This window comes from Marmota flaviventris, chromosome 13, assembly GCF_047511675.1.
Source record: "Marmota flaviventris isolate mMarFla1 chromosome 13, mMarFla1.hap1, whole genome shotgun sequence".
In the NCBI taxonomy this organism is placed as follows: domain Eukaryota; kingdom Metazoa; phylum Chordata; class Mammalia; order Rodentia; family Sciuridae; genus Marmota; species Marmota flaviventris.
Window position 1 is genome coordinate 56404858 of NC_092510.1, and position 21879 is coordinate 56426736.

General features: G+C 40.4%; 1 protein-coding gene and 1 long non-coding RNA gene across 2 annotated transcripts in view; one reads left to right on the forward strand and one right to left on the reverse strand.

Annotated features, from left to right (window-relative positions):
* The first annotated feature begins 13624 nt into the window (after window positions 1-13624).
* Window positions 13625-21879, forward strand: part of Mtap (methylthioadenosine phosphorylase) — a 39754-nt gene continuing 31499 nt past the window's right edge. The window contains exon 1 of the mRNA XM_027931134.2: window positions 13625-13758. Within this exon, the coding sequence (XP_027786935.1) occupies window positions 13726-13758 (33 nt within the window). The 5' untranslated portion in view covers window positions 13625-13725. The remainder of the gene's footprint in view (window positions 13759-21879) is intronic.
* Window positions 14658-16996, reverse strand: LOC139701523 (uncharacterized). The gene is made up of 3 exons (XR_011704045.1): window positions 16431-16996; window positions 15199-15266; window positions 14658-14809 (listed from the first exon to the last, which is right to left on the reverse strand). It is a non-coding gene; the product is annotated as an uncharacterized lncRNA (long non-coding RNA).

Below are 21879 nucleotides of genomic sequence, written 5' to 3' on the forward strand. Positions count from 1 at the left end.
TTACCCTATGTGCATATATGACTACTGGTGTGATTCTACATCATGTACAACCAGAAGAATGAGAGGTTTTATTAATTTATATATGATGTGTTAAAATGCATTCTACTGTCATGTATAACTAATTAGAAAAAAATTTAAAAGAAGGATTTAATAAGTAAAACACCCAGAAAAATAGATTTAAATTTGGACTGACCCAAACAACCTGAATCATCCCAGGCTTCAGAGAAAGCATGGTATAGGTAGGACTGTGTCTTTTGGACTCAAACAGGCTTGAAGCAAACCTGATTCTGACCTCAGCCATCTATCTGACCTTGAACATGCTGCTCATCACTAAACCTGTTTCCTCCTCTATACAATGAGTATAATATGTGTATCAGTTTCGTACTGCTTTGACAATTAAATCAGAGTATATAAGACATGATTAGCTACATGTCATACAGCTACATATAGCAGATGTTTCAGGGAAAAGGGTTTGTTGAATCCTTAAATAAAATATCTTGCTTTTCTTTCAACTCTTATTACTCTTCCTTCCTGATCTTTGTGTGGCTTCCTTATTCTCCTCCGGAATTGCTTTTATAGTTTTGTAGATTTTGTCTTTCTGTTTTGTTGTGGAAGGAGATAGGTTTCAACTTACCCATTCAATGAGCACAGCAGAGGACTGGTCCTATGCTCAAGGCAGTAACAGAAATATGTGCCAAGAAGCCTTCTTTTATTCTATCTCTTTCTGGTCTTTCTGATATCTCTTGTGAAGTCTTTAGTTACCATGTATGCTAGCTAGGTGTTTATACAACCTTGACTTTCTTGAATTGGATTCTTAGGGGCTGGGTTTAGAAATGGCCCCCAGATTGGCACAGCTCCAGTGAGAGTGGTTTGCTGGTTTAATTGGTCATGCATTTCTCTATAATCTGCACCTACAGTTCTGAACAGCTGAACTAACCATAGGTATATTATATGGTTCCATCATCCCATTCTAACCTGGTCTTCTTCAGGGTCATCACCTAAGGATGAGTGAAAAATCTGCTTGTAGGTATGACTAGTTTGGTTCACTTGCCTGAATCTCCAACTAAGTTACAGTTTCCAGTATCATATCTCCTACTGTTACCTACTTACTACCAATAATTTTTAGCCATAGTATGCACAAGTATCATTTACTAGCAACTTATTGTCAAGTTAAAAAACATAATGACCCATTTCAACAAACTCAATGGGTAGAACAATAAATTTACCTTTCAAGAAGTAAAATAACTCTCTATTGCCCACTCCCTGAACAGGCCAGAAAACCTGCTGTGGGTTTATTTAATGTTAGTAGTCATCAACAAATCATAACATTCTCTTTCTTTTCACTAGACATCTATGGGTCTAATAAAGATATTCTATCTAACACAACCATGCCAGAGAATGCAGTGACATTAAAGTATTATCAGCTCAACCCTCAAATTAGTGTGGGAACCAACTGGCAACTTACAGTATCACTTTCAGCAAGTGAACTAAGAGACCAAAACAGGAATTTGAGCATCTTTGACTTTTCTGTTTCAGAACAATGAAGATCAGAGAAGTTATACAAAGTATATATTCAGTTTCATTCATTTCTATTTGTCTGATATAAGAATCTGGTGATTATTTCACTGTAATATACTCTTAGACCATCTGGGATTTTGTAAGTACTGAATTTTTGAACTTAAAAACATTGTTTAAAATTCAAAACAATAAATGGAGCATATGGCATAAGAGATTAAAAAGGGTGAAAATCACTCTATAATTTTATAGTCATTCTAAAATAATTCTAGATTTCAAGTACAGCATTTTTTTTTACCAAATCATGGGTCAGCATGGTGTCTCACCAGCACCACAGATCTCCCCCCTCCCGTCTGGGAAACAAACTGCTGGCTGGGTGTGCAGCTGGCCCCATATGCCCTATCCTCCCTTTCTCGTCAGTTTCTCATACCCCACTTTACTCTGTAATGTGATTTGGAAAGAGGGCAAAAACTAGTTGTTGGTAACTTGTAATGTATCAGAAAATGTTACATATTTATTCCATTAAATCCTTTCAAATTATGCTGATTTGACAGATGTATGTAATAAAGCTCAGAGAGTTGGTAGGTTTTAGTAAAATAGACTCAACCATGAATGAGTATGTTGAAGGATGAAAACTTGCCCAAAGTCACACATCTGAAACTAGTACTCTTCTCTCCAAACCCAGTACCCTTCACCAAACTGAGCTACCTCCCAGGGTGTCTGTTTGTATCTGTGCCCCTCCTTTAATTAAGTATTAACAACAGTAATAGACCCACTTAAAGCAAAGAACTGGTAAAGAATTTCATACACAGCTCCATGTGTGTTCAGTGAATACTAATGATAACTCTCAAGTTTAAATTTGGTTTTTCAGAGATAGGCATAGCTCAATAGCAGTGTCTTCCTCCTCTCTCCCACCTATACCATGCAGACCAGCCTATGCTCCAGCATGAAGGTTAATTTCATATACCATCTTGGCTAGGCTATGCTGCCCAGTTTTTCCATGAAACACCAGTCTAGATGCCATTGTGAAGGTATTTTTACCTTAATGTTAACTCAGGAGACTTCAAATAAAGCCTATTCATAACGTGGATGAACTTCACACAGTCAGTTGAAGGCTTAAGAAAAAAGAACGAGATCCTCCAAGGAAGAAGAAATTCTGCCTCCAGACTGCTTTTGGATTCAAGACTGCACCACTGATTCCTGCTTGGGTCTCTAGACTACCAGCCTGCCCCACAAATTTTATATTTGTCCCCCACAGCCATCTAGATATACATATATACATAAATATGTACACATGTGCATCTATATATGTATGTTATATTATATATACACACATTCTATTGGTACTATTAAAGACATGTATTATATATATTTATATAGGACATATTTAATGTTATATGTAGAGAGAACATATACACACACAGACACCACACACCCTAATGGTTCAATTCTTCTGAAGAACACTGTCTAATATACCTAGCAAACTCTCCTGCTAGGAACTCACCAGTGTTTTTACAGAATGTCACAGAATAAGTATAGAATTAGCTCATCCCCTTCTCATCTTCCCCATCTCCTCAGTCCCAGGGCCAAAGGGAAGTGGATGTAAGATGCTTCATGACATTTGCATCATTCTGCCTTTGATCTTAATAAAGCTGCTTCTGCTCTGCCTCTACTAACGTCACAGGGACCTGAACCACATACCAGGAAAGCCTGGATTTATCTGTATCCATCAATCCAAGTTGTCTGACTTTTCCCCAGAGAGCCATAGTCTATCTGAAAATGCAAGGTTTTCTCTACTGTTAAAGAGCAGATTTTTAGATAATAAAACACATTCTGTAGGAAATAATTTGCTGCCTTTCAGTAACTATTATTATGAAACAGCTCCCTCCCCTATTGAAATGCAGGCATTCCCTTTGGCCCTTTCCAGATGTGATAAGATCTGATTTTATTTTTATTATCAATCCAAGGGAACCAATGGTTAATTCTTAAAGGAGCTGCCAAACTAGAATGAGTTTTCCTCTTAAAATTCTAGACCTCTTGCTTATCTCTAAAAATAATTCAGTTGACTGGAAGATTGATCATTGCTCCATAACAAGATTAAAGGTTGCAGTTTTCAAAGAATTGATTTTATTTTCTAATCAAATCTAGCAATAAAAGGTAATGCTATTCAATTATATGTGTTTGGCTGCTACTTATGATAAAACTTTTATGGAAGCTGAAAACAATTTAGCATCTTGCCCTTCCATCTTTCTTCCACACAGAAATACAAATCAAACCACAGCAAAGTCTCCTGCTTAAACCTCTTCAATGATCTGTTTGCCCCCATGGAATAAAATCAGAGCTCCTTAAAGTGCCACACAAAAATCAGAGACCCCAGGGCTTGTGGTATTGGAGGTGAGGCTGATAAGAGGTCTGGGACAGATGGGAGAGTACACATGTCATGTCTTAATGATTGTGCGTCAATCAGAGAATGATTGCATCAGACACTCCAAATTTTCTATAAAGCCTGAAAGTCAGATCTTTCCATATGAAAGATCATAGATTTTAAATGTTGAAAATATTAGGTATAGGGGAACACACATGTAATCCCTGTTATCCAGGCAGCTGAGGCAGAAAGATCACAAGTTCAAGGCCAGCCTGGGCAAATTCATAAGATTCAGTCTTGAAATAAAACTTAAAAAAAAAAAAAAAGGCTAGGGATGTAGCTTGGTAGAATGCCTAGCTTATACAGGTCTTGTGTTCGATTCTTGGTACCACCAAATACATTCATACATACATACACACTCAGTGAGCCACAGAAAATTTACCCAATTCCTCAGTTTTTCCCAGGGGCTCTTGTGTGCAATGCTGGACTCTGACCTGTTCATCTGTAGGGCTTCATTTCTCATTCTGCCCCTTGAACACATACTCAGTACTCTAATCATATTCTGATAATTCCAGTTCTCACTTTGGTGCTTTAGATTCATGTTCCCCTGCTCTTTCTTCAGTCACATATTCAAAAGCCCTCCTTGCCCCTCTTTCTTATCTGTGAATACAGAGTTGCACTACATGATTCAGTTCAAGGTCCTTTCTTCAAGGCATCCTTCACCTCTTCCAGGGCCAAACTCACCATATTATCCCTTGTACCCCCACCATCTCCAAACTCTACATAACCTCCCTATTATGCTTACAATATGCTCTTATTTGTTTACCTGACTCCTTCTAAAGGGCCTAAGGTTCCCCCAAAGCCAAGACAGTATCCTATCAATCTCAGTATTAATGCAGTACCTGGTATACCACCACCATCAAATACAGTGTATGCCACGTTCCAAGGGCTTCACAAGAATTAACGTAAACTCTCACACCAAACCTATGTAATTATCGTAATTTTACTGATAAACTGAAACTCATAGTGTCACAAGATTCAGCACAGATAGTCAAGAATCCACAGTCCTGGTTTTGGACATGCCTCTATACCATATTTTCTCCCATATGAAGCAGTGTTGTTCTTTGGAAATAAAATTAAATCCAAAGTTTTCCTCTACTAGCTGACCATGCTTCTGTATTTCAATCCCTTTCTTATGTATCTTTCAGTTGCTAATCAAATAAAAGGTTTTGTCATGAAGGAATTTTATAAATATTGTGCTGTTCAAAGACTCTAAACCGAGCAGACTTCCTGAATTCATCTGCCCTCAATTCAGCCTTGGTAAAAAAGAAGAGTGCAGGCTGACCTAGTGATAACCCCATTAGGCAGTTTCTTTTGGTGCAAACAGCAATTTAAGCAAATATGCCCTTTTGTTTTTTCTAGTGCTCTTTGTTATTGTAGTGAAATCCAAGTTGGGCTTCATGTGGGAAATCAAACAGTCAGAGACAGGGGAACTTTTTGTTATACATCGAAAAGCAACGGAATGCTTTTTATTCCCATTCAAGCAGTTATTACTTATCTGCATGACTAAGGAATAGAAAAATCTAAAAAGAAACTAAGTGCTAGACTGGCCTCTGCTCCTTCACCCAGATGGAAGTTTCACAGGCGTGTTTGAAGTTTCGGGTCAAGGGCTGTCACTCTTAGAAACCAGTGGGTCTGCATTTTCCTTTGCACTACAAGTATTCGTCTACAGACATTGTTCCTCTTTTTATCTGATTACAAATATCCAACTAAAGTAGCTCAATGTTTAGAAAATGTGAAGGCCAGATAATATATTAAAGACTTGGAGGTACTCTATTGACACTTAAATAACGTAACCAAGGAAAATGAGGAAATCATTTATTGCTATTAATCAGTAATCTAAAAGTATTGTGTCTGAGAGGGATTGTTTTTCTCTTTGTTAAAATCTGCAAATTAATTGATCATTGAAAAATCCAGTAAAGAAGCATTCTAAAAGTACACAGAAAAATCCAAATGATTTTCATCAATTTCAGCTCACTCTTTTTTTTTTTTTTTTTTTTTTTTGTAAAGTTTAAACTTGACATCTGAAAACATTTTAGTTACCATCTTACTTCAAAATAAACTATGTACCTCTGGTTAAAATTTTACCTTTCACTCATTTAGATTTGATACACAGAAGGTTTAGTCCTATGTTTAGTGTTGTTTTTGCTTTTTTTGTTGGTTTTGCTTGTTTGTTTGTTTGTTTTAATTTTAAAATAAAGATTTCATCTACTATCCCTGTTTTTTTCCCAAAAAAAATCTGGTCCTGTATTTCTGACTCAAGAAGTGCTGCCATCTACGGGCCACTGGTTCCATATGAATAGTTTGGGGTCCTTCAGGAATGAACCACAAAAAACCACAAACATCATTTTAGAAACAGCTAAAGTAAATTAAAACGAATACACTTACCCACTTTAGAACTCACCTTCAAATTATATACTTTCCACCCCCTTTTCTCTTTTTATTTATTTTCTTTCTCACAAAAGCCAATATGACTCAATAATTAGAACACATCCACCAGCAGGTTTGAAAAAAAAAAAAGCAACCTTTTGGTGCCCCCTGCTGTTCAGATTCCTTGGCATTTCTGAACTTTCATTGGCTCTTTACATATATATCTTTTTACTTTACTTTTAATTGACATATAGTAATTGCACAATTGCACATATTTATGAGGTGCAATGTGATATTTCAATACATGAATACAATGTGTAGGAATCATATTAGAGTAATTGGCATAGCTATCACATCAGGCATTTATCATTTCTTTGTGTCGAAACACTCAAACTTCTCTCTACTAGGTATTTTGAAAAATTCAATTAATTTTTGTCATCTATAATTACCCTACAGTGGTATAGAACATTAGAAGTTCTTCCACCTATCCAACTTCACTCCTGTGCCTATTTTGCTAAAGCTAAAAAAAAAAAATTAATTAATGTGCTTGTTCAAGGATACCTCAATAAATGAATATAAATTATGTTGTGAACCTATGAACCACGTTCTATTAGAAATCACTGGAATGGGGCTGGGGTTATGGCTCAGTAGTAGAGCACTCACCTAGCACATGCGAGGCACTGGGTTCCTTCCTCAGCACCACATAAAAATAAATAAATAAATAAATAAATAAATAAATAAATGGTCTTGTATCCAACTACAACTAAAAAATATATTTAAAAAAAAGAAATGAATGGGATGCAAAATTGTGATCAATGTGATAAGGAAAGAAAAATGAAGAATTTTCAACATTAAATTATATGAAAATCTGTTTTAAAGTGTCTCTAGAGTTCATCATTTTAGTTATAACAAATCTATGATGTCTGGCTTTAATAACCACTTCAAGAAAAGAGAGAAAGTGGGCAGCAGAGAGATGGTGAGAAGGGGAAAGAAAGGGAGAGAAAGGGGAGGGAGGGGGCAGACAGGGAAGGACAGGTGAAGTTAGGGAGGGGAAGAAGGTGCGTGGGCAGTAGAACAACCAGGTATATGCCTCTTTCTGTCCTTTTTTCCACTTCCCTTTACGAGGAACTGCCCTTGAGAAACCATCATGATGTTCTCCCTGATTTTTTCCAAGCTATTTATTTGATTAAGATTTACCTCTTCTGACCAGGCCCAGTGGTGCACACTTGTAATCCCAGCTACTTGGGAGCTGAGGCAGAAAGATTGCAAGGTCTAGGCAAGCCTCAGCAACTTAGCAAGACCCTGTCTCAAAATTAAAAAAAAAAAAATGTCCGTGTGTGTGTGTGTGTGTGTGTGTGTGTGTGTAACTCAATGGTGAAGTCCCTCTGGGTTCAATCCCAGTACCCCTTCTCCCAAAATATTTACCTTTTCTCTTAATTTGGTGACTTATTGATTTGTGTATGTTAAACCATTCTTGCATCCCAGAACTATATTCCACTTGATCATGGTGAATGATATTTTCAATGTGATGTTGAATTTGGTTTGCTAATATGTGACTCACCATACTAACAAAACAAAAGAAAAAACAGGGTCATCTCAAGAGATGCAGAAAAAGCACTTGACAAAATATGACATTCTTTCAAGATAAAAACTCTCAATAAATTATATATAGAAGGAAAATTTCTCAAAACATTAAAGGCCATATATGACAAGACTTCAGCTAACATCATACACAAGTGTTAAAAGTTCAAATCTTTTTCTCTAAGATCAGGAGCAAGACAGGAATGTCCACTCTCACCTTTTCTATTCAATATACTACAGAAAGTCCTAGCCAAAGCAATCAAGCAAGAGAAAGAAATAAAAGGCAATCAAATAGGAAAGGAAGAAGGGAATCTGTTGATGTATATCTGATAACTTTGTTTTAGACCATTTTTAAAACCCTGATGATACCACCAAAAAACTATTAGAACTAATTTAAAATTTTAGTATTGTTGCAGGATACAAAAATCAGTAATATTTCTATACAATAATAAGCTATCTGAAAAATAAAGAAAGCAATACAATTTACAATAGCATCCAAAGGTTTCTTTAGAGTATATTTAACCAAGGACTTGCTATATCTATACACTGAAAAGTCTAAAACATTGATGAAAGAAATTGAAGAGGATTTTTTAAAAATGGACAGATGTTTTAAATTCACAGATTTGAAGAGTTGTTAAAATGTCTATACTACACAAGACATTCTACAAACTCATTGTAATCCCTTACAAAATACTAATGTCATTCTTCACAGAAGCAGAAAAATATTCCTAAAATTTATATAGAATCATAAAATACCTTGAATAGCCAAAAAAAAAAAAAAATCTTAAGCAAGAACAAAGCTTGGAGCATCACATTACCTGACTTTAAAATATACTACAAATCTATAGTAATCAAAACAGTATGGTGTTAGCATTAAAAGAAACTGACAAGATGTGAGGTGATAGATATTGCTATTAGCTTCATTTAATCATTATACAATGAACATACATATATAATGAACATTAATAATATATTATATCATAGTATCACATTTTCTCCATAAATATGTAAAATTATTATTTGTCAATTAAAATAAACAAGTACATCAAGGAAAATAAGATGCTTCCCTTCCATTTTCCCTACACTCTTTCCTCTTCCCACTCCAATTTACAAGGAACTGTTCTTCAGAAATTCATCACAAAGTGTTTGACTAGTAACAAGCTCCTCTGCAACCCTATCCTCATTCTGGGTCACCTTTTTCATCTTCTGCCCTTTAGTGGAATCTAGTCTATCATCTCCCTCTCCATCTCTCTCGGAGAGGTTGATATTCTTCCATTCACTTTAACACGGGACTGTGATAAAGAGTGGCATTCCCCTGATCTCTCCCTGTCAATTCCAGGTGGGTTTGCTTCCATGATCTCTATAACAACTAATGCTGTTGTGGGGTCTCTGTCATCTGGCCCTACCCTTCTCCGATAGCCTTGTAGCTTTGATTTACCAACCTCCGACCTCCAACTTTCAACCTCAGAAATCAGATCCCGGGTTATGGTCTTCCCCTCATCCCAAGCCCTACCAGCCACGGTCCCACAAGACTGTATGGAGGTGGGTAATACACAGGAACCTTCCCCCCTATTCTGATTATCTGCTTAATATAGCTGTTCCCTTCTTATATCTTGCCATTACCTCTAGAACTGGCTACTCTTCTATCACCTTGAACCCCAGAACCTGGAAAAGGTGCACTGCTCAGCACTTTCAGTCTCTAACTTCACCCTGGCCACGTTGTTTCATAATATCCCTCTTTATACAGAGCACAGAGAGTAGGAATCATGTCTCTTTACTGAAGATTGAACATACCATTCTTTATGGAGGAAGATGTAAGATTTAGGGCCTTATCTTGCCCTTTGCTTACCCTAAAATAGAAATATTAAAACCTACTTTAAAAGATGTAAGAATTCTGGGATTTGAGGATAGATATCATCTGGCAACCAAAACATGTTCTTAATGTACAGCATTATTCTATAGCAAGTAGAGGGTAGGCAAGATTTTACATCAATAAATCCAAATTAAGTGCAATCTAAGTGATCTCTAGTAGGGATCCAGTGATTCAGTGGGAAAGCTAAAAAGTGGTTAGCGAGGTGTCACATTTCACACATTTTATGACTATGTGTTAATCCTGGAATAGTTTAGAGAAGTCTTCAAAAATAGTATATAAGTTATTCATGTTTAAAAATGTAAGTTATTGTAGCTTTTCTCCATATACCATATTCTGTACACTCTCTATACATCTTAATGGGATACTGAAGGACCATTGCTCAAGACTTGATATAGACACCATAGGTCACACCATCTCAGTAGCTTGTTGACTGGCAGCTGGAGGTTGGAGATGCCTGTGTAAAAAATTATTTTTTAAAAGGGAAAGCCACTGAAATATTTGTACAGCTTCCTAAACAGAGTTGTTATGAGGTGGCCTGGGGACTTCTTTAGAAATATGTTCAGGAATGTAAGTTTACAGGTTAAGAAAGACAAAGTTATGGGACAAGAATCAAACAGTAGGGCAAGATATGATTTTCACAGATAGATCTTTGAGACTTCTCTTGTCTTACTGAAGATTCCCCATACCAATCAAAAAGAGATCACTGATTGTTTGAGTCAGCTTTGCATCGCTGCAACCAAAACACCTGACAAGCACAATTAGAAGAGGAAAAGTTTACTTTGGCTCAAAGTTTCAGAGGTGTAGTCCTTCTTGGCTAAATCTCTGACATGCTCCCAGGGACCCACCTCCTCCAGCCACAACCCACTTGTCTACAGTTAGCACTCATTCAGTCCATTCAATCTAGATTAGACTGATTAGGTTACAGGTATCATAATCTAATCATTTTTGTATTAACACAGGAGTTTTAGGGGGACACCTTATACCCAAGCCATAATATAAATATCTGAAATTTTGCCCTCTTTTTATTCTAGGCTTATTAATGAAAAATAAATAAAGATCCAACTCTTGAGATTAGGGCAAAAATTAGGGCAATTTTCAAATTGCCACACCAAAGACTCTCCAAAAAGCATGCCCATCGACCATCTGGTTCAGATGCTTTCTGTATCCAGGTGAGTGATGCACACCTGTAATCCCAGCAACTCAGGAGGTTGAGGCAGGAGAAACACAAGTTTAAGTCCAGCCTGAGCAACACAAAATACTGTTAAAAAATCAAACAAACACACCCTCAGTGGCAAACAAGGGCCTGAAACCAAAAGCCAAACCCAGTGCTCCATCAGTTTTCATATGTAGCTTCAAGCTAAAAGTAGTTTTTTTCTAATTCTCCAAGGTTGGAGGAAAAAAATCAGAAAAATAATATTTTGTCATATGTGAAATTCAATTTTAGCATCCATAAACTTGCACTAGATTACAGCCATGTTCATTTTATTAGGTACTCCCTATGCTTTTGAACTTCTCAATGTTTGCTTCTTGGTAGGCAAGATTTGCCAACCCCTTTCTTAAGGAATGTAACTTATTTTACAGTTTCTTACTGGTAAGCATTCTAAGTCTGTGATATGAGGTATTACCCTGTAGGAAATTTATGTCAGTTCCCCTCCTCAGTTAGAGATGCAAAGGATATCTAGGGAAGAACTCCATAAGATAGTTTTATTGACTTGTAAAGTACAAACCCAATTTTGTTTCTGACTTTTCAGTCTTATTCCAGTATTCTCTTTTCTGTGCACTGTTTCAGTTTGCTATTACTTTGAATAATCAGCTTTGTCATTTTGCTGTTTCTTTTATTCATGAATTAGATAGATCTGACACAGGCAGACTGTATATTTGAATATTGTTATGTTTAACCTTCTGAAAATTTAACATACTCTTCTAAAAATGAATTATTTTATTTAAAGAATTCTGTAGTTGTTGCTGTAGTTTCAAATCACCAATAGTTGACCAGTCTTGTGCTTTCTAGTATTTGCATGCTTTGTTCTCCTAAGTCACACTGATGAAAACTGCTGGGATCCCCTTGGGAGGTGGGCTAATTTTTTTCTTAACTTATGTGTCCTCATACATAAAGAACAAAATAGTGCCTAATAATCAGCTGGTGGATGGGTAACTGATTTCTTAAGACAGAAAAGTGCTTAAGCTTTGTCTAGAAATGCTAATTTCTTCTCAGAAATGGCTTGCAAATTTTATCACCCAGAGAACCAGACCAGACTAGGGAGTTTTATCTTAGCAAACATCACGTGTTCAAAAGCAAATACTTGAGCCTGAACTGCAAGTTACAGCAGAAAAGTCCAGAAGTCCAGGCAAATCCCGTCCAGGCTTTTAGTTCCTTCTCTGTTGAGGGATGTTTTCATACTTACAAGGTGTAACTTGTTTATAGTGTCTAACTTTCAGCAGGGGATTTAGAGCAGAAACTGGCCTTACTGGTCACGTCAAAGCATACATGCTGGTCAAGATCCCCTACTGAAGAAACAGCCATAAAACCCATTACACTCTGTGTGCCCTGCAATGATCTCTCCCTGAGTGTGGGCTTCCAACACTCAAAAAGGCCCCCAGAAAACTACTTTCTCTTCACCTTATCTACTTGTACTTCTTTTGCTATTTCATTTTATGACCTAAAAGAAATAGATAATTGTAGCAGAAGAAAACTTAATATTGTGAGAAAACTTAGAGCTAAAGCAAATAATGGAAGAGTCAACGTGTATAATACTATTTAAATAAGCAGATTATATGGACAGCATCCAGGCTAACAAGACAGTGATATTTTGAGTAAAACTGTCCTTTTCTATTGGTTCTATGTTTTGCTGCAGTAGGGAAAGAGAACAGTATCTCCTCTCTCGGACCCCCTACCCACGAGACATATGCAGCATTTCTGCATTTCAGAGACCACTCTTAAGATCGCTGCCAGCCAGTGTTTTGCTTAGGAGAAGTTATATTTATTTATATATATATATATATATGTGTATATATATATATATATATATATATATATATATATATATATATATATATATACCCTAGGAGGGAAGGGATAGGAGCTTAGAAAGTGAGAGATAATCCCAATGGAAGTCTCACCAGCGGGGGTTGGGGAGGTGAGGATGTTGGGAGTGGCGTCCTGCCAGTGTTGAATGAAGGCAACGGCTGTCCAAATTCTGAATCTAGGTGTATTGGATGCGGCTTCAGCATAGATAGGGTTAAAAATGGCCTTTGCATGGTTGAGCCAGGCTGGGAGCCAGTCGGAGCCCTTGAAAGCCTCCCTTCACATTAAGATGAATAAATCATAATTTGTAAATCAATGGCATGTTACTCAATCTTTGGTCATCCCTGAGGTGTGGGTCAATCCCCCAGAAATTGAAGGGCTGGATTAACACGGCAATAAGAGCAGACCACGCCCCCGGCCCGTCCCAGCCCCACATCAGCGCGGGAGGCAATCTCAGCAAGCTAGTCCCCTCCTCCGGAGGATTCTCCCTCCCGCGAGAACTTCTGGAACGCTGCCGGGCCGTAAAGGCATCTGTACTGGGCCGACCTGGGAGTACTGCTCTTCTTATAGGGTTCTGGTGAAAGTTAAGGAGCTAATTAAAGTACAAAGCAGAGAGTCTGGAACAATAGAAGTTTCCCATCAGGCTTTCCGTTACTACCACTATCAGGAACCCGTTACAGCGGGAGATAAAGAAAAGAAAACCGGAAAACCGGAAAGGTCTGCAAAAGGGGCGGGACGCGGGAACCTTGATTTGAGGAGGGGGGTGGCGGGGGAGAGCCCACGGGCGCAGCCAATCCAGCTGTCCCAGGGAGGAAGAGGAGGAGTCAAGGCCCACCCCCGGACTCCGCAGTGCTCACTCCCGCGCTGTGTGTTTGGCCCCGCAGCCGCGTCTGGGCCCGGCACGTTCGCCCATCGCAGCCTCTTCTCAGCACAGACATGGCCTCGGGCGCTGCTACCACTGCGGTGAAGGTGAGATCAGCCTGCCCGGCGGCTTTGGTCCGCCTTGCCCGGTAGCCTCTCGCTCCGCTCCAGGGAACCGCACCTCTAGTCTGTGCGCTCTGCCAGTGCAGCGGTGCCGCGGCGGGGACGGGCTGGGGCGCGGCCCTCTGGCAGGGGTGCACACCTTCTCGCCTCCAACCTTCGGGCTTAGCTGCATTCCCCTCCCCAACCTTGGGGCTTGTCTGCACCGCACCCTGCAGGGCGGTGGCAAGTCATTTTTAGAGGGGCAGTGGGTGGCCTTAGGTTTCGCCTGCGCTGCTGCCCTTCTCAGGCACCACTCCCTTCTCATGAGGTGTGCTGGCTGGAGCTGGCCGTTTCCCCCATGTGGCCAGGCGCCTGCAGCTGCTGCGACTGTCGCCACATGCCTTGAGGGATTCGCGCTTCCGCTTTCTTGACTCCGCTCACTGTCCTCGGCCCACGTGGGAGAGCTGCGTCCCTGCTCTTTTGCAAGCTTTCGGCTTTTCTTACAAACTTAACCTTCTCCTTGGTGAAGTTTTCCCCTAGCGCAATGCTGTAGAGTTCTGAGACTTTTCTTTAAGTACACTAAAGGCGTCTTTTCCCTAGGGCCGCTCTTGCTTTGGAGGCCTCTGACTTGAAACTGCTTCGTTTGCAATCTGGAAAGTTAAGAGCTTAGATTCTTTGGGCCCCAGATCCTCGGAGGTCTGGGCACGTGGGATCAAAGCGCGGTAGGACGCTCTGGCCAGAAAAAGGCGTGATTTTTGAGAGTTGCAATAAGCTTCCTTGGGGCTTTAAACACTTCTTTCCTCTTTGGTGGAGAGTTATAATTACAGTACACAAAGAAAATTCTATGATAAAACTTAAGACCTTTTCTAGACTTTTATTATTGGCCAAGAACACGGTTAACTTGGTTCACTTTTAGAAATTTCTTGCCCATGATGCACAAGGTCCGCTTTCTTCTCCAAGCATTTCTTGGTTCCCTGCACTTGTGTGCAGCTCTCCTGGGAAAAAGCACTTCTCTGGGATCAGTTGGTATTCAGCCAGAGGGGTTGGTATATTAGGCCTTTGCGGTGTTCATGAAACACAAGGAGAGGAGTGGGTGAGGGTGTTGTAGTCAAAATTATATGTGTAACTTTTTGTGCGTTTTATAGACGGCACACTTTGAGAGGTTTCCCAGGCCAGTAAGAGGGAAGAAGGCAGAAACTCACGTGCAAAGTATGTAAGTTTCCTAAAGTAACTATCTATGTAGTGCAGGTTTCACTGCAGAAATTAGTGTGTTGGTATTATGTTTTGCACATGGTTTAAACTTATTAAATAGTAATGTGTATAAGTGGGAGAGCTTAAATTAATTTTGAATTACCCTTTCTCCAACAATTAAACTATGTTTGGTATCATTAGGCCACAGTTTTCTCCTACAGGAATTTAAAGCACCAACAAAAAGAGGGATCTTACTTAAAACAGCTTCACTTTAATCCGGTTAGCATTCTCCTTGCCGGTTAGCATTCTCCTTGCCGGTTTTCCTGTAAAATAATGCAGTGCATTTAAGTGCAGAATGGGCAATGTGATTTAAGCCCTGGTGTAAATATTGAATGATGTATATTTTTGTTCTTGGCAAGCTGCTGGACATCAAATTAAGAGGTACAAATGGTGCTAGGCCTGCCTGCTGATTTCTCTTTGTGAAGCTAGAACATGGGAGAGTCAAAGTGTACACTGTTTAAATAAGCAGATTATATGGACAGCATCCAGGCTAACAAGACAGTAATAGGAGTAAAACTGTCCTTGTGTATTGTTTCTGTTTTGCTTCAGTAGGGAAAGAGAACAGTATCTCCTTCCTGGGACCCCCTACCCACAAGACATTTGCAGCATTTCTGCATCTTACAGACCAGGTTGCTGCAAGCCAGTGTTTTGCTTAGGTGAGGTTTCTCCATCGAGTTAAAAAAATATATATATTTATTGGATTACCCCAGTAGGGAACTAGGGTAAGTGACAGCTTCATCACTGACAATCCATGTTGCCAGCATCACATCCCCCTTGATTGCTAAGGCAGCATTCTGTGTAGAAAACATGAAGGTACCCATGTCCAGAGCAAAACAGCTGGTAAGAACCATATTCTCTTGCCGCAGTCCGGCTGCAGCAGAATAATCAGGGGGGTGACGAATAACTTCTGTAGCTTGATACAGCAGGAGTGGAAGCCGTTTATTGCAGGACAGGAGCAGTATTTATACATTCCACATAGCTTATCTAATTAGCATAAACTCGATACAGCACTGAACCAATAAGAAATCTCCACACTTAATGGCTTGCTTTTGTTACTTCTCAAACCACTCCCTCTGGCATTTTGCCAGGCACCATCCAGACTTGTTTACGAACTCTAACATTCCCCTGGCAAAATGCCAGGTGTTATTTTTGACTTGTTTACAGACTCTAACATTTCCCCCTTTTGTTTAATTTAAATAACAACCATAGTGGTTTTTACAGAAACACCATAAATAACCTGCTACAAACAGAAAGGGAGGATACAAAATGTCACAATACCAAGCCAATTGATGGCTCCATGCAAGAAGCCCTTGGAAAAATTATACCAGCAATGACACTGTTAGCAAAGATACCGTGTTACAATTTGTTATAGATTACAGTTTGTTGTCTCAGTCCAGATAAAGCAGTGTCTCAACAGATTAACTCACAGTTCAGGTAAATCACAGTCCAGGTAAGTTCTTAAGGCAGCTAGCTTAAATCACAGTCCAGGTAAGTTCTGCAGGCAGCTAGCTTGATCCGAAGTCTCGTCCATTTCTCAGCCGAAGTCTCGTCCGGTTCTCAGCAACACTGGAAATTCTTCCACCTTCGTCTTCACTGGCACTGGGACGAAGGCAGGAACTCCGGATGGCTAAAGAAAATCCTGTAGTATTCTACTAAGAAAACAACCTTCTGAACAATTTAGTACATTATCTCAAGGTTTTTTTGCATTTGAAATAAGCATTAATAGTGCTATTATTCATTAGCTTCCAGGTGTGGGAGAACCATTGTAGTTTAGTTATTGGCATTGAAAATGACCAAACATCAGGGACACCAGTAGCGTCTTCTGCTGGCTGTAGTGCCTGGGCAGCCCCAGATGGCCCTGGGGAGTGTCCCGGACTCAAACTGCTACTGGGCACAGGGAGCAAGAGCCTGCGAGACTGTGCCTCCAGGTCAGGTCTAGATTTGGGCTCGCGGCAGTGGAAGAGCCAGCTCCCGGGCCAGGAGGCGGGGAAGGGCCAGTCGCCACCGCCTCTTGGAAAATCCTTGCTGTGCTGTGACCAGCTCGCACACGTGGCAGCCGCAGCACTGATTCACGCACCCTCCGGTAATGAAAAGTATTCAGTAATAGCCTTTTGCTGCAACTTTTTTCCTGATAATCTTTCTTCTTCTGAACTTTCTTTTTCTTTCTGACTAGAGTTCCTGGGCTCTTATCAACACATGCCCTAACTGCTCTTGGTTCCACTGGGGTGCTTCCTTCCCTTAGTAATTTACTTTTCACCCCTTCCATATTTTCAGCACAAAAACAATACAATACACTGAGACAAAACAAGACACAAACATACTGTATCAATCTTTTCCATTTTTTTGAAATGACCATTTTTCCTCTCGCCCTATCTGCCTAGGGACGAGCAGATTTGCTCCCGTCCTATCTATGGACGGGCAGCTTTTTTTTTTTTTCGTCACTTACCCCTGAGTGTCCCGGGGCTCCCCGTAACGGGCCACCATCTGCCGCAGTCCGGCTGCCGCAGAATAATCAGGGGGTGACGAATAACTTGTGTACGTTGATACAGCAGGAGTGGAAGCCGTTTATTGCAGGACAGGAGCAGTATTTATACATTCCACATAGCTTATCTAATTAGCATAAACTCGATACAGCACTGAACCAATAAGAAATCTCCACACTTAATGGCTTGCTTTTGTTACTTCTCAAACCACTCCCTCTGGCATTTTGCCAGGCACCATCCAGACTTGTTTACGAACTCTAACATTCCCCTGGCAAAATGCCAGGTGTTATTTTTGACTTGTTTACAGACTCTAACATTCTCTCCATTGTGGTGTAATAGTAGCAGCACTTTTCCTTCTATGGCCACACTAACTCTTTTGCAGGTGTCAAAGATCAACTAAGGTGTCCAGAATTACACAGCAGGGCCTAGATAATGGTAGAATTGGGCCCAGAGCCTGGCATTCCACCAAGTGGATGTGAGGCATTTCTGAAATAATTCTATGCCTTGTTTTATTGTGAGTCTTCAGAAGGGCATCCAGCCTTAGAAAGGGGAATTGGAAGTGCATGCACAAATTCTCCCTGAACCCACTGAACACACTCTCCAAGTCTGATGTGGAAGCACAGTTGTGTGTCTGAGCCCTCATTGACATCACTGGCAGCTGACATGTGGCCTGACTTACTGCCATCATTTCATCTGGTCATTTAAATAGCAGTTTGATTGGAGGTGTAGGGATGAGGGTGTTGCAGCTTAACTCAAGGCAGAGAGGGGAGGAAAGAACTATGAAGGCCAGAAGCCCAGCCCATATCCCAGAAGGTCCTAACACTTCTTCCTCAGAATCTTACCCTTAGGGTCCTTGGCTGTCAGAGAAGCGCTAGTCACACTACTTTGAGAGGTGTTGGATTTAAGCACAGTAACATTTAACACATTAAGCCCAGTTCTACATACTCCGTTAATGCCAGCCCTAGTCCATCCCTTTGTAAAATACAACTATTACCAAGGATTGCAGCTTAAATTCAGTCACCTTGGTTTAAGAGGGTCTGTTAGATCATCAGATCATCTAAAGGTTAAAAACATCAGATTGAGGTTGGAAATGTGATACTTGTATATTGTTCAAATCTAGCTGTCTCCTGGCAGAATTTTATGCAAAAGTATGTACTGAATATATGCCAGGCAGTGGGGGTACATCTTTGAGTAAGACAGTGTCCCGCTTTTCTTCAAGCTTATCTGGTAGTGGAGGTAGAAGGCCAGCCAACATGAGAGTGAAACAGAGTGATGGGGTCAAAAAAGACCTCTAGGAAAGCAGATTCTAAGCTGTGTAGTGGTTTCCCCCAATTTTATATGTTGAAACCTAATTGCCAGTGTGATGGTACTAGGAGGTGGGCTTTGGGGGAGTGATTAGTGTTAAGGTAGAGCCATCATGCCTGTGAATAGTGCTTTGGAGGTGGGGATAACCAGGGATTGAACCCAGGGGCACTTAACTTCTAAGTCACATCCCCAGCCTGTTTTATATTGTATTCTGAGACAAGGTCTTGCTAAGTTTGTGAGGCTGGCTTTGAACTTGCAATCCTCCTGCCTCAACCTCCCTAAGCAGCTGTTATAACAGGTGTGTACCACCATACCCAATGAATAGTGCTCTTTTGAAAGAGGCTCCAGAGAGTTACCTTATCCCCTTCTACCATGCAAGGCCTCACCTATGAACCAGAACAGGTTCTCTCCAGGCACTGAATCTGCCTTCATCTTGGATTTCTGGCTTACAGACTGTGAGAAATAGATATCTGTTGCTTATAAGCCACCCAGTCTAGTATTTTGTTATTGCAGCTTAAGCAGATTAAATATAAGTGGCTAGACAAAATGAGGATAATCATGTGAAGACCTGAGCAAAGATAGGGGTCAAGACAGCTAAAACCAAGGTCTGAGGCAGAAGTGAGATGGAGTCCTAGAATAGAAATCTCGGTGCTGGTGCATGTTGAGATAATGGCTTGGTGCAGCTTATTTAGCCTTCCATACATACCATGATTTGGATTTGATTCTAAATGTTCTGGGAACCATTAAAAGGTTCTGAGCAGAGAGGTAGGATCTGATTTACATTTTTAAGTGATTACTTGGCTGCTGTGTATTGAGTAGCCTGTATAGGGAAAGAGCTAGATCAGGCCAGATGCTGCCGCACTAGTGCCCAAGTCGGGGGTGGTGACCACAGAAGTCGTAGAACAGAGGTTGGCAAGATATGGGACTGCAGCAGAGGAACAGGAGGATTTCTGTTTCCCACCTGGGGAACCCAAATGATGGTAATGCTGGCGATCGTTTTCAAACAGAAGATGGGAAGGAACCATAAGTGACTCTTTGAAGCAAGGAAGGTAAATATAGGATTCCTTCATCTGATGTACTACTGGTGGTTAGCAGGCTGGGACATAAGAGGCCAAGGGGCCTTTGCTATAGGAATAAAGTGGGTGCAGAGTGATGTTGGGTTGAGGGAGGGAGGACGCCTCTGAGAAGAAAAGTAATTGGATAGTCTAATGGTTCACTGTAGTTGGTTATGGTTCATGCAGTGGGTGAGGATAACAGGTGGGCAGTCAAGAACAGAGGCAGCCATGGGATTAACACCTGGCATTATCCAGGGGGACCTCAGGGAGACATTGTCCTCCAGCTTCAGCCACAACAGATGATAACTGACCAGGCAAAAGGCCAAACAGGTCTTTGCCATTCATTCAGGGAGAGGGTGTTCTAAGGGATCTTAGTGGGCTGTGACTCCTCTGCAACTGCCCAACTTTCACTCTGGGAGATTAAAAAATAATGTGTTAATCTTTTTTGCTGTGACAGGGAGGGGATATGTTTCACAGTGACCTGCACAGCGAGTGAACAGTTCTCCAAACACAGGTGTGGGTCAGATTAGGAAAATTTGAAATTATAAAAATAAAGACAAGGACTCAATTATAAGTGGAAGCAGGATATGGTGGGTTCACCAGCTCTGGTGGAGTCTGGCTTAACAAAGAGCAAGAGTCTCTGTGTTTATTATATAGGTATAAACATCAAAGGGATTAAGTTTGTGAGCAAAACAGCTTAGTTGGGACTTATCAGTTTGCACCCACATCTTCTACCTCCGGGCAGCTGGGATTTGAATTCAAGGCTTTTGAACTAGTACATTCCATGATAGGCACGGAATTCTCCCTATCAACAGTGCTGAGTCACCTGGAAATGGGCGTTTCTCTTGGCACTGTTTTTTTTTTTTCTTTCTTTCTTTTTTTACACAAATGGAGCACAACTTTTTCTCTTGGCACTATTTTCTTTTCTTTCTTTCCTTCCTTCCTTCCTTCCTTCCTTCCTTCCTTCCTTCCTTCCTTCTTTCTTTCTTTCCACAAATGAAGCACAACTTTTCATTTCTCTGGTTGTACACAATGTAGAGTCACACCATTCATGCAGTCATACCAAAAGATTCCCAGCATGAGTGTCTCAATAATTCGAAGCAATGATTTATTCACTGTTCCCAACAGATATGTCCCATTATAGGCAGGGAGTAAGCCAAAAACACAATGACATGAAAGAAGACAGCAAGTCAGTGAAGAATAAGCCTTTAAAACTACTTTGGGCTTTCTCAAGTGTGGCCAGTGGAGGACTTCAGACTAAAAGTCCCTGTATGGTGCTCCAAAACTGGGGTTCAGCACACAAGCCTCTGGTGAAAATAAAATTACCAACAAGCCTTCATTTTTTTTGCCTAGGGACACTGGCATTTTGGGCAGGACAGTTGTTTTATCAGACATCCCTGGACATTGAAGGACATAGAGCACATCCTTAACACACCCCTGCTCAAATGCCAGCAGCACTCCCTGCAATCCCTGTGACAGCCACAAATGTCCCATGTTTCCAGACACCCCCAGGAGAGCCACTTGATACTGGGTTGAAGACCTGTGTGCTGCATTCCACCTGGTGAGGAGAGATGGGAGCAGCCAGGTTTGTGTACTGACCAGCAGAGAAAAACAGATACAGGAATTTTTTGCTTTGAGGAAGTTTAGATTGATTTTGTGTGTTGCCAGGGCTAATAAGGTGTACTGAAACAGTAACTGATGCTAATGTGGTGTTTCATTTGACTCTCATGATACTTCTATAGATTAAGTAGAAATCTGACCCTCATAGATAAGGAAGATGAAGAAACATAGCATAAATATTTGCATGCAGTGGACCCTGGATCCTTAACTGTGATTGTAATCCCCGTATTCTAGTCTGCACCTCAGAGGCATCTAAACCAGTGGTTCTCAAATCTTCCTAAGCATCTGCCTTACTTGGTGATGTTACAAATGCAAATTCTTGGGCCCTGCCCCAATCCTGCTGAACCAGAAATATAGGACTTTAACAAACCCAGGATGTTAAATGCCCACTGACCCTGGAGCTTTGGAAAGGG